This window comes from Columba livia, chromosome 2, assembly GCF_036013475.1.
Source record: "Columba livia isolate bColLiv1 breed racing homer chromosome 2, bColLiv1.pat.W.v2, whole genome shotgun sequence".
In the NCBI taxonomy this organism is placed as follows: Eukaryota; Metazoa; Chordata; class Aves; order Columbiformes; family Columbidae; genus Columba; species Columba livia.
Window position 1 is genome coordinate 35836822 of NC_088603.1, and position 12801 is coordinate 35849622.

Consider the following 12801-nt stretch of genomic DNA (forward strand, 5'->3'; position numbering starts at 1 on the left):
ATGGGTGACTCATTACAACACAGATATGTAGCTGCTCCCCACTAGATATGCAGTTAATATACCTAGGTATATCTTGATTAACTGCTAGAATCTGAACTCCTGTTCTGCTGGGTTTAGGGAAATAAGCATCCCTGATGGTCCTCCCCCTTTTCCCTAGAAACGTCTCTGTGCCTTAGAAGGCCTTGTTAAAAACCTTTTTTCAACCCTATATACCACTTTATTGTTTATACTGGCTAGCATGATGGTGTGTTACTGGGTTATGCCGGACAAAGTAGTAACCTACTTTTTGTTCTGGATTTAATCCGTATTAGAAATGTTATATGCAGGGAATATATGGGGGTTGGAACAAGGACCATGCTTGTATTGGGATGCCTTTCTCTGAGTAATGTAAACTTCCTTTTAATTGTCATGCATTTTTCTAGTAAAAGCTCTGCAAGTCTGCAATAAAAATGGCCTCCAATAAAACTGCATTGGTAAGTTCATGCACACCTAAAGTATATAAGGATTTAATCAACATATTTTTTCTTCAAACTTATAACTTGGCATCTCCATTTAAAAGATACATCCACATCTCCCCTCCCCAGCATTATTCTGACCAAAATTTCAGATCCAGAAAGTAAGGCTACTAGAAAGGACATTATCTTTGGCTTTAATGAATCTGCCATTTCTAAAGAGACTTGTTGGGAAAAAGAAATTAAAGGTCTCTGCACTATTTCATCTGTCCTACAGTAGAAAACACTAAGCATTTTATTAGCCTCCTTTCAGTACACCATGTAATTCATCATATATGTAACAAAATCAAAATCATGTATTCATTTAATTTCTCCCAGTGTATTTGGGGAAAACTAATTGCCTGAGAAAAGGCAGTCTTTACAGATGAATAATAACATTATTGGGAAATGATGTGGCATAGTTAAGATGCCGTTTGAAATGATTTTAACAAATAACAGTTTCTTTGAATTTCATAGGAGCAGAGATTATCAGATGTCAACCCCTCCTGGACCGTTTTAATGATGCATTCATGGATCTCAAGTCCTATAAAGCTTTGCTTGACATTAAAAAATGGACTTCTAAGGGCAGTTGGTTGCTGGTTACCATTCAACTAATAATGATGCGTAGTTTTGTGAAAGACAACTGAAAAAGTATAGTGTGAGATGCATCTGAGGTTGAGGCGGGGAAGTAAGCGAAAATACACATATACAACTCAAAATTTGGAAAGCAGAACAGCTGATCTACAATGCATTCAAAAGGCCTTTTCTTAAATCTACTGAAATTATTACTAGTTGACCCAGATCAAGATACATTAAAAAGTTGTATTAACCCCTGGCTTAGAAGTGCAGTGGAGTAACTTCCTTTATATTGTATGATAAACTATTTGAGAAGATTTCACCAAGGTGAATGTCTGAACTTTCAGTTAGTAATTGATTGCACACTCTTCCTTAATTTGAGGAAGAGAAGGAGTTAGCCAGGCTGGGGAGGGGGTGCCTCAGGGAGAGGAAAGAATCAGTGCAGTATTTTTAATCTTTTGATATTGTTGAGAATTTTACTGCACAGGTCAGGAAAATCAGTTATGGTTCCCATGGGAACCATAACTAATTCTGCTTCATTATGTACTTGCATGCAAAACCTAAATGTATGGAGCGATAGCATAGCTGTGGAACTGTAAATTCTGATTTTGTTGCCTCTTGTATGTTAAAATCCTTCACCAGAGTGTCACATCAGTGTTTTAATCTTGCCCCTCAAAGAAAGAGTGATTATCCGCTGGAGAGCATCTGCATCTGTCATACTTGACTTCTGAATGCAGAAAGGGAAATGAGCCATAGATGAGCATTCAGTGGTCAGATGCCCAAGTTGCAGCTTACAACCCTAGAGGAGGAAGCTTTAGGGGTCTAGTGGACATTCAGTAGTCAGGTACCACATTCACTTGTGGGCTGAGGCTTACATTGGCTTGTGTAATCTCAGAATGTACAGGGTTTTTAACAAGTGTTCAGTATTTCTGCAGGCTTTGTGATCAAGTATTATTTTAATAGGTTGGAAAGGCTAAGGGGTTTGGAAGGTGGTGCTGATGCACACAAGACCTAATTCAATCTCTAATATTTAAACCAAAAAGCAACATATTGTTGATCTTGTTATTTCTTACTGCACTGCAAGAAAAAAATACAGACTCACATGGCATTCGTTTTCTTCTGTGGAAGATTATGTAGATACTTAAGTCTTAGAAAGTAAAAAAAACAATTGTTGCTTTGATACAGAAATCCAAAACATTTAAGTGACGAGAATTAGTGAAGCCGAAAAGAGTACCAGAAAACAGTCTTCCATTGAATCAAAGAATTATAGTCCAACGGAGAACACAGATGGAGATGTTCCCCACTTGTAGCCTGCTTGCCTCATCACCAGTAATTATAATGTTATTACTATGGTATAGTGAGTCTTTGTCTTTTTTTTTTTTTTTCTTTTTTCCTCCGCTTCTTTTTGTTTGTTTGTTTTCCTCATATCTACCCATTTCTCTTTTTCACATTTCCGTTTTCTTGAAAGCAGCTGCCTTCATAGAAGCGTTGGACATCTTCATGCTTCTATTTTCCTTCATTTCCAGTCTTGCGTTCTTTTTACTATGAAGGCAAAAAAAGCCAGTGTGCTTAAGTTGACACTTTTCAGACATGAATGCTGTGGTCGAAATACACCTGGGATATGCAGGCAGTTAAAATCTAATTGGAAATACATGCTCTGTTTTAGATAATCTCACTTGTATGATTCCAAATCAAAACAAATGTCACATGAGATACAATCATATACAGAAATTTGCTGTTTGAAAGAGGAACTTGAAACTTGTCTTCACTGTTTGCACCTTTAATTAATGTGTTGCTAACTAGACTAAAGCTATTTTGAGGAGGGAAGGAAAAAGTAATTGTGAAAAATAAGTGGCACAAAAATAGGGCTTTGTAATGAAAGAATCTGCTTCACATCTTTGGTCTACAAAAAGAAGATGGTTTTTCTTCTAACGCATACCTTTTTTTTTTTACCATTCACCACATCAGGACAAAATTCTACAAAGCCTAAATTGGACAGTTTCAAAATTGCTTTGCAATATTCTCAAACTAACCTGCATTAATTCTAGAGAGGACTAGAGAAAGGCCATCAAGCAAATAGAAGTGCTCTTTGTTTTTGCTTGTCTGTTTTCTGTTCTGTAGGAAGTGCATTAGTGAGGAATTAGTTCTGTCCACTTTGATTTAGGGTGCTGCATGACTATATGTTTTAGGAGCTTAATACTGCACCCATTAGTTTGTGGCTACCACTTTAATAATTTCATTATAAGGTGCGGTCCAAAATGGCAAGCAAACTGCTTTTGGTCTGCTAGTGCTCCAGAAATGTGATATAACAACACGATAGCCTTGTTCCAATCTTTTTAAGATTACAAAGAAAGAAATTCTGAAACGTGTCCTTCAATTACTATTTAATTGCGCCTTATTAAACTGGGAATGCCTTGAGGATGATGTGGATGTAATATTTGTTTTAAGAACTTAAAGAGTATTACTTGAAGTATCGAATGTAAACTTAAAATATTTATAAAGTTCTTTAAGTTAGCAAAATTTTATTTACATGTTAAGTGCTGTACTTAAGTGTAGCTGTTTTAAATTTTTGCACCTTTGTGACATCTGTTTGAATGTAAGTTACATTGGTGCATGGCTAAGAATGAGAAGGGACTGCACTAATGGAATGCTCCGAACATGCATCCTGTTCACTAGTTACGGGTTATTGCCGAGTATTTTGCTTATTATAGCAATACAGCATAAATTTTGCTCCCATCAGCTTCTTTTTTTTATTTTTTTTTAAAAGGTAGGAACCACCTTTTTTTGAGTAGCATCCCTTTTCTATTTTGCGCATTTTCACCATTCCCTTATTACTTTTCTTTACTTCTGCCTTATGCTGTTTCTTGCCATCTGCCTTTTCATAGGCATAGAGTTAACTTCTAGAAGCTTCATAATTTTTGAGCATGTAGCACTCTGAGAATTAAATTTATAAGGGGAGTGGAGGCACTGAGTGTAAGGACAAAAATCTTTCACCTTTTAAAAAACTGGTGTTGGGTATCTCATTAAGCAGCTGAAAAAAACCCAAAACATTAACATGTCTCGCTCAGGTTACCTGACCACATGCACTAACGTAAAAGGGGTCTGAGCTTCTGGCTTTAGTGTGAAAAAGTACGTGATTCTTTGCTCTTCACTGAGCAAAGTTGGATTTGGCCAGTGAAGTAACTGTGTCAAGCAAAAGAATGAGTAATGTCATTCTGAATTTCTTTTGTAGCACAAAATGGGAAAGAAACAGAATGGCAAAGGTAAAAAAGTTGAAGAGGCAGAGCCTGAAGAATTTGTTGTGGAGAAAGTCCTGGACAGACGTGTTGTAAATGGAAAGGTGGAATACTACTTGAAGTGGAAAGGATTTACAGAGTAAGGCATTACTTTTTTTTTTTTTTTTTTTTTTTTAATCCTGCTAGAATGCTGAATGCTAACCATTTATTTGAAATAACTGCAGAGAGGGGATTGGATGATGGGGATACATTTTAAAGAACTTAAAGAGAAGGACATCTATAAATGCATATTCAAGTGGGGCAGTCAAGTATGAAAATAAAATAGAAGATATGTAGCTTAGTGTTTGTGCTACGTAAAATGTTCCAAGATTTTTGCCAAGTCCTTAGTAATTGTTCTTTTACCACTGTTCTTTGATTGTGTCAGTATCTATCAAGGTGAGCAAGGCTGACAGTTGTTACGTGTGTGATGGAATGAATGTTACTTCTGAGGAAGAAATTTTGCTGGGATTTAAACTGTAGGCAGGTCTGAAGTGATGAATTTGAAGCAGATAGTTTGCTTATTATTCACTTTTCTGCGCTATTCTCAAATTAGATGAGTTTGCATAAGGAATTCTGAGGCATGGTTACCTTTATTAGGCATACCCGAAAGGTATCTTTTGAGTCTCTTTCCCAGGACTTATGGAAGCACAAAAAATGTTACAGTGGGCTTTAACAAGCTGATTGCTAAAGAAGGTATGTAGTTGTGCCTCTTCCTTTCTGTGGCACTTTCTGGCAGACTACTAGCTGAAAAAAGGTGATGCACCTAGAATTTGGACATAAGCAGTTACATATACAGTCACATTATTGTTGCATACTTCCCAAAGTGTTTGCATTGCAACGTTCTGCATTGTAGCACTTTACATTTCTGTAGTGAGAAGTACATAAGTGCAGAACACAATGTGTTTAATATTCAAGGGTCTGATCTGAAGTTGTAAAAATACAATTTTGTAGCTGAAAATAATTTGTAGGCATCCTGCTTGTGCAGTAGGGCTGTGCAGTGTTTGTGCACGAGGACTTCTGAGGAGGTGCTTAGTTGTTGCAGGGAACATTCATGAACTTATTAACATTTTCGTTAATAAAATGCACACTCATTGGAACATCTGCGGTGCCCGGCTTGGGATGTGGAACCTTTGTCCCCCTCCTGTAGTCAAGTGAAAGAGGGAGATAGTTCTAGACAGAGTTGATCTCAGTGCTTGGAGAAAACTTTTGAGAGCATTCCTCATATATAGAAGCTTGGACATATATACTTAAGCTGATTGTAGTGTATGTTGTGTATATTCTGTTCTCTGTCAGTCATAGTGCTTGTATCTTATGGTTTGTTTGCATGGACAGTCTTTAGAGAAACGAGGGAAGGGAGTTTAAAATGGACAGGTATGTTTTGGTAGGGTGGGGATTGCTTGTTTTAACTCCTGTGATCCCACTCAGATCACAGGAGTTAATGGAGCTGCTTATTCTGTATGTCCAGTTTAAGAATGTTGTTTTTCGACAATAGCAGAGCATACTTCTTTCAGTCATCAAATGCAGTACATGAAGGTTATTAAAGATGGCAAGACAAGCATCCTTAGGTTTAAGAAACCTCCCTTACATAATGAGAAAAAAAAAAAAATAACTTGCTTAAGGTGAGCCATGTGGCTAGTTTTACATTTTTCTTCTTTTCCTAGTTTTACATAAATGTGTGTATATTTCAGTGCTGACAACACATGGGAACCTGAAGAAAACTTAGATTGTCCAGAGCTAATCGAAGCTTTTCTGAACTCTCAGAAAGCTGGTAAAGAAAAAACAGATGGTGCCAAAAGAAAATCTTTGTCAGATAGTGAATCTGATGATAGTAAATCAAAGAAAAAGCGTGATTCTGTAAGTATGTGTTCATGTGCTAAGCTTTATTCTGCTGTGTCTCTTCCCTAACTCTCCATCCCCATCCCCCCCAAAATCCTGTTGTGACTTTGAGAATGAGACCAAACATGGGTTTAAAACTGTAAAAATCACACGACATCTGGAACTGTGGTTTGAAATCATTCATGGCGGTTAATGAGACTCTCCAAATGGTGGGTAAAAGATGATTGATTGACATGATGAGTAAAAGTTCTTGCATTGTCCCATGGTGCTTAAGGAATGATTGAAAGTAAGACTGCTTGAGAGTTATTTATTAATGATATTAAGTGGTCAGTTTGTATTAGAGCAAGAGGTTCATGAATGGAACAAAGATGAAGCTCTATTTTGGCTTTCATATTTAGTATATGATTTTAAATAGGTAAGTGACAAGATGGCAAAATGTCAAGACTAGGCAGTTACTCAGTTTAGGATTGGACATGATGGTGGAGAGGGAGTAGAAAGGGTGACTGAAGAAAGCCTACCTTTTCTTAAAGGTCTGGGTTTCTCCTACAATTTAAATGAACAATGTGACAAATTTAGCACTGATAAGTAAAAAATAATGCACATATAATAATGTGCTCCATAGTTTACATTTTTCTCTATAGCTTCCAAACTAGCAACTTGAAATGAAACTGTTTGGCAATGTCAGTGGTTTGCTGAAGACAGCTATTGGATGTGTGGTTACTGTCAAAGAATTTGGAAGGCATCAGAAGGAATAGTTGAAGAGTAGTGAAAAAAAAAAGTCATTTCTCTATGAAGGTAATTGTGTGCCTTTATCTGGTACAGTAGTGGCCACTTTCTCAAAAAGGATATTGTGAACCTAGAGGAACTAATACAGGAAATAGTTGTGATGTTCCTTACTGCCAGTGCAATCCCAGTGAGCCAAGAAGAGTTGAGATATCCCCCAAGGGTGCAATTTCATGGTTGGCTTAAGACAACCCAAATCTGTTTTTTTTGCTGATAAGGATGTGTTTTTCCCATTTCCAGGAGTGCATTTTGGCTTTGTCTCTTTTGCTTTTACTGGCCATGATGGTTTGTTTATCTGCTATGAGGATTTTTAGATCACTTGTTTTGTGTATTGAGTTTTCAGAAAGAAATGTTAGAAACATTGGTGTAAAATTCATTAATTTTTACTCTACACCTAAATGAACTCAACAGACATTTTAGAGGGGTGGCCCATAGACTAAGGGAATGATATCTGTGTGTATATATCCAAAGACAGGAGAAGAAGGCAGTTATTTTGAATGTATTGGAAAGCGTACGGCCTCGGCATGATGTAAATGGTATAGAATAAGGGGTGGATACTGTCCTGATTTTGGATAGGATAGAGTTAATTTTCTTCTTCGTATCTGGTATAGTGCTGTGTTTTGAATTTAGTGAGAGAATAATGTTGATAACAGACTGTTTAAGTTGTTGCAAAGTGGTGCTTATACTAAGTCAAGGATTTCTCAGCTTCCCATGCTCTGCCAGCAGGGAGGTACACAAGAAGCTGGGAGGGAGCAAAGCCAGGACAGCTGACCCAAGCTGGGCAAAGGGATATTCCATTCCATACCATAGGATGTCATGCTCAGTATATAAACTGGGGGGAAGTTGGCCAGGGGCTGGGATTGTTGCTCAGGGACAGGCTGGGCGTTGGTCAACAGGTGATGAGCAATTGCATTGTGCATAATTTTTTTTGTATATTCTGTTGTTCTTAGTAGGAGTAGTGTTAGTATTTTCTCTTCCTTTGCTGTCCTATTAAACTGTCTTTATCTCAACCCACAACTTTTACTTTTTCTTGATTCTTCTCCCCATCCCACCAGGGGGGAGGAGTGAGCAAGCGGCTGCATGGTGCTAAGTTGCCAGCTGGGGTTAAACCTTGACACTTGGCCTGAAGATCAGTCATGAAAAAATAAAATTAGTATCATCTTCAAACAATTATATGTAATTATAGCTTTTATAATTAAGTAATGCTTTAGTTTTGTTATACTCACATAATATATACACAAGAATGCATATATCTAGCTCTAATGCCAAAAGAGAATTTTATTTTAAACTAGATAACAATCTTCTAATTTACTCAATAGGTTGATAAACCAAGAGGGTTTGCAAGGGGTCTTGATCCCGAGCGGATAATTGGGGCTACGGATAGCAGTGGAGAGCTTATGTTCCTCATGAAATGGTAAGTCTTACATGCACAGTTCTCGTCCGTATTAAGGGAGGGCAGGCAGTCGCACTTAGGTTAGTGAGACAACTTCATTTCAGGAGTAAGACAGAGAAGCTGGTAGTCTGCTTATTAACCTTGTATTCTTTAAACACAAGGCTTCTCTAACCAGTTAGTACTTAATACCTCTTCCTTCGAAACCCAAATGACTTCAGTTTCTATTGGTCCAGTTTTACATAAGTAGAAATTTGAAAGGTAAATTCTGATAAAATGTGGAAAAATTTGCATTTGTATGGAAAAGCTGGATCTCGGTAGTGCTCTTGCTAAGGGAATGGCAGGCAGAAATCCAGCTTTGCGTGTTTCAATAAGCAGAAACCAGCTGCTGGATAGCCAACTATTTAACCAACAGTAGTGCCAGCTGTTCTGCATGCAGCCGTGGAACTGGAAGCAACTAGTGGATGAAGCTGAGGTTGAGATGAATAAACAATGTGAAGGAAAGGTTTATCCTTATGGGCTCATAAAGAGGGGGGAAGTGATGGGGCAAGTTTGTGGTGTTGGGAGGGTGGGTGGAGACCAGCTTCATTAGCTATAATGTTGATAGGAGGACTTCTTGCCTTGTGAACAAGTAGGATAAAATTAGTGTTTTTTTCCCAGTGTTGAGAATACAATAAAATGAATTAGCATTTTCTGGGGGTTAGATTTCTTATGGTGGGGAGATGGCAAGGATGATAGCTTTCCACAGCCTTTGAGAAGGGGTCTCCAGATAAATGATGAGTCATGTGATATGCCTTGGCTGCTGAAAATTAGTGCTTTGAAAGATTCTGCCTCCCTTCTGCCTTTTCAATTTCTCTATACATTTTATGTGGAATTTAAAAGAGTTGCAAAGTATAGATTTTGACTATTTGAATTTCTGTAGTGATAACTGGCAACACCAGACAGAAAAGAAATGTACAAAAAGCAGCTTTTTTTTTTTAGTTCAGTTGCAGTTGATTAGTTTTTCATAATTGTAGTCAACAAACATAGATAATAATATGTATGCATAAAACCGACTTGTAAAGGCAGCATACACTTAAAAATTGAATCTGAGGCATGTCAGACTGACAAGTTTATTACCCCAATACAGCATCAAGAGTAGCAGTATGAAATACAGCAAGTTGCAAAAGCAATACAGCAATTTGACAAAATTAGCAAAGTTTTACTCCTTTAATTACATAATGCAGCAGGTAACCATATAAAAGATTCCATTTGAATAGCGTTTTCCTTTCAAATAGACAAAAATACAGGAAGGGAAGAAAAGGAAGATGCAGCTATGAAACCTTGCTGTTAGCATGGAAATTCCTGGTAGCTATAGTGAAAGGTATACTGAGAACTGATTTCTAGCTGATATTCTTTTCAGAATTTACAACCTATCAGGAGTTGTTAATCTTACTGAATTACTGATTCTGTGTTTTCTTAAATCCCACTCTCTTCTACATCAGGAAAGATTCTGATGAGGCAGATCTGGTGCTGGCCAAAGAAGCGAACGTGAAGTGTCCTCAGATTGTAATTGCTTTTTATGAAGAGCGACTAACTTGGCATTCATGCCCAGAAGATGAAGCACAATAATTGTTTGCATTGCTTTTTTTATATATATGAATATTAAAACCTGAAATTTGATTTATTAGCAATGTGACAAACATACATTCTAACAAGAATCAAATTTGATATTTTTTTGAAGTAGTATGTTTTGCATCAACAGCAAGTAAATAAAAGCTTTCTGCAACTTGTTTCATTTATCATGAGAGAGCATTTGATACTACTGCTTCCTCCATATTAGGTAAAAGCTTTTATAAAACATTCATAAACTTCCATAGTTATTACAAAATCATAATGAATGTCTAAACAAACTCACAGATGTTTTGTAGTCTTCTATACTATTGATGTGCATGTATCTTCTTTACCCAAACCTAGCCCTTTAAACCTGTAGAGTCATTCTTTTTAGTATTTGGGATCACTTGGCCTCAAGAAGACCAGGTGAAAACTAACTTTGTAGTAATTTGAATGTTATCAGACTGTATATTGTTTACTTTATTGTAAATACTGGTGAACAGTGGTCAATAAAATAGTTTTATATTCTTCCTTTATACTGATAGGCTGTGACTCTTTTGAAGCGATATGATATTTCTGAACTTTTGATATGTTAAGCTCTGAATTTGTAATATATTTAACTGTAAGTTGTTTTTTTGGAGGGTAAATTAGTTAATTGATATTACCCCATTGCTTCTCTGTAATCACAATACCAGGCTCTCATTCTTTGTATATGGTTTGGGCACTGAAGTTTGAGTCACAGACAGCAACGATACTGCCTGGGTATGGTTGCTGGTCACAAGGTGAGGTGACCTCTGCAGGTGTATGAGGAAATACTTGACATGTGTTGATGGTGTCAGCCTTTGCTTTAATTTCTGGTCTTAATACAAGGCTATAGTATAACTAGCAGTGGTTTCAGACCAGCCTGAAGAATACTTACATAGTTCTGCCTTTAAAGTGGAATATTTTAATTAAGAAACTTAAGTCATATACTTAAAAAAAAAAAATAAGACTTTGTTTCTATTTCAGGTTGAATTTTAAGATGAATCCTATAGATTAGCTGCTTGGAGAATGCCTTCAGAAGGGCAGAAGGGGTGGGGAACTCAGGAGGAGGAAAGTTGCCTTTTTCCATTCTTAAGTTGCCATTCGTCTTCACATGCTTTCATCAACGTACCTTTTGTTGGTGTTTTGACTACCATGGTGTGGTTTGCCTTGAACTGTGCCTCTCCACGTGTCAATGGCCACTGTTACTATTTGCCCTCACATAGCTTCAAAAGCCATTTACATTGTGAATCAAAACTTGTCATTGTAAAACATTTATTTGAAGTTAAATGCTGCAGTGGCTAAACTGATGCTCAATTACCTTTTTATGGGTAACTGCCTTGTCAAGATTTTAGTGCTGGGTTTGGGCAGAATTCAGTTGCCATCTATTTGTGGCTTTAGGAAAAATGAGATATTGCTGTTAGTGCGGGGGTTCCCTTGTACCAGGGTAATGACAATTTCAGAGCTTAGCTGGCTTCTCAGACAAATTACCCCAGCCTTGTCATATGTGTAAGTCTTCTACAAAGTTCATGGCTTAATTCTTTGGGGCTTAGAATAGAAATATGTATATACTTAGTATATAGGAGTCTGAAATTCTGGGTTTTTTTACCCACTAGCTTGAGAAACGTACAAGCCAAACAATTCCAAAGCAGCTTGCAATCTCCTGCCTCCTCCTTCAGTGTGGAGTGCTTTTCAAGGAGTCTTAAAACTGTTATTCTACAGTTTGTGTTTTATTGTCTGAAACTTTACACTTTCTATACTTTCTTCCAAGTGTGGTTATCAAGTTTATATGAAGTTGCTGGTTTGAAGCAATACAGGTTGAACTATTTAAATTGCCAGTTAGTGGTAGACTAGAGATTTTGGTTGAAAGGTTGATTCTCCTCAATTTGTAACCCTTAAAATACAGATTTGCAACTAGATAGAGCTTTTACATTAAACTTGGTTCTTTCCTCTGACTGTCTGTAAAAAATGCACTGTATTCACATCTAAACAACTTTACAGCTTGTTAGACAATTATTTAGATTTCTAATTTTTTACTTTATGACAGTAGTAATGCTTACTGGTATTTGTTTCCTTTTTTTTCTCACTTTGTGTCAAACTGCATTTTGATAGTAATGAAATGCAACACTTAAAAGTTACAAGTTATGTAAAATTATGCTGAATGTGCTGCATACATATGCAAAAAGTAACAAATGTTATTAATTTAAAATTAACTGATTAAATAAATGAGATATCTTCTGTAGTTAGTGAGTTTTGCGGAGGTTTCTGGTCATTGTCCTTTCTTATACCAAAACAAATAGATTTCAGGTTGTCATTTCATGATTGGTCTTGGTCGATGCTGCTGTCCTGAAAAAGTAAAACAACCCAAAACCAAACACCAAAACAAAAAACTGGTTGTGCTTGCTCCAGTACTTCTCCTCGCTCTGGCTGAAGAAAACACTCTTGAGTTAAATTTAAGCAGGTTACACAAAATTCAAATTGTGATCAGTTATGGCATCATCCTCTCACAACCTGGTTCTTTGCTGGGAAAGAATACTACATTTTGCGTTTCTAAAACCTCCTAATTTGTTCATTAGTCTTGAACTAATTGCAAATTAATTAAAGATCAATTGATGTTAAGTGGAATAAAACAAATAGCTGCAGAAGAAGCCACCAGCATTGTGAGTTCTATCAGTTCACCACAGATTCTACATGCTTCATTGTAATTTTTCTAAACTCATGGTCCAGTTCTCTTTAAAACCACTTGACAATTTCTTAACAATAGATTTTAGTACATTTAGGGCTCAACATATGTTGCCATAATTTCAAACGTAACTTCACTGCTAATTATTATTTA

At 36.7% G+C, this 12801-nt stretch overlaps 1 protein-coding gene across 15 annotated transcripts in view; it reads left to right on the forward strand.

Moving 5' to 3' along the window:
• CBX3 (chromobox 3) overlaps positions 1-12207 on the forward strand; it is a 14782-nt gene extending 2575 nt beyond the window's left edge. For 3 of the 15 annotated variants that reach the window (XM_065051372.1, XM_065051371.1, XM_065051369.1), the window contains exons 2-6: positions 2253-2396; positions 4300-4442; positions 6031-6196; positions 8281-8375; positions 9836-12207. In XM_065051372.1, the coding sequence (XP_064907444.1) occupies positions 2355-2396; positions 4300-4442; positions 6031-6196; positions 8281-8375; positions 9836-9962 (573 nt within the window). In that variant the 5' untranslated portion in view covers positions 2253-2354 and the 3' untranslated portion in view covers positions 9963-12207. Of the gene's footprint in view, positions 1-422; positions 474-968; positions 1037-2252; positions 2420-4298; positions 4443-6030; positions 6197-8280; positions 8376-9835 lie in introns of all 15 variants that reach the window. The other 12 variants (XM_065051375.1, XM_065051374.1, XM_065051373.1 and 9 more) reach the window with 6 other exon arrangements.
• The last annotated feature ends 594 nt before the right edge of the window (positions 12208-12801 follow it).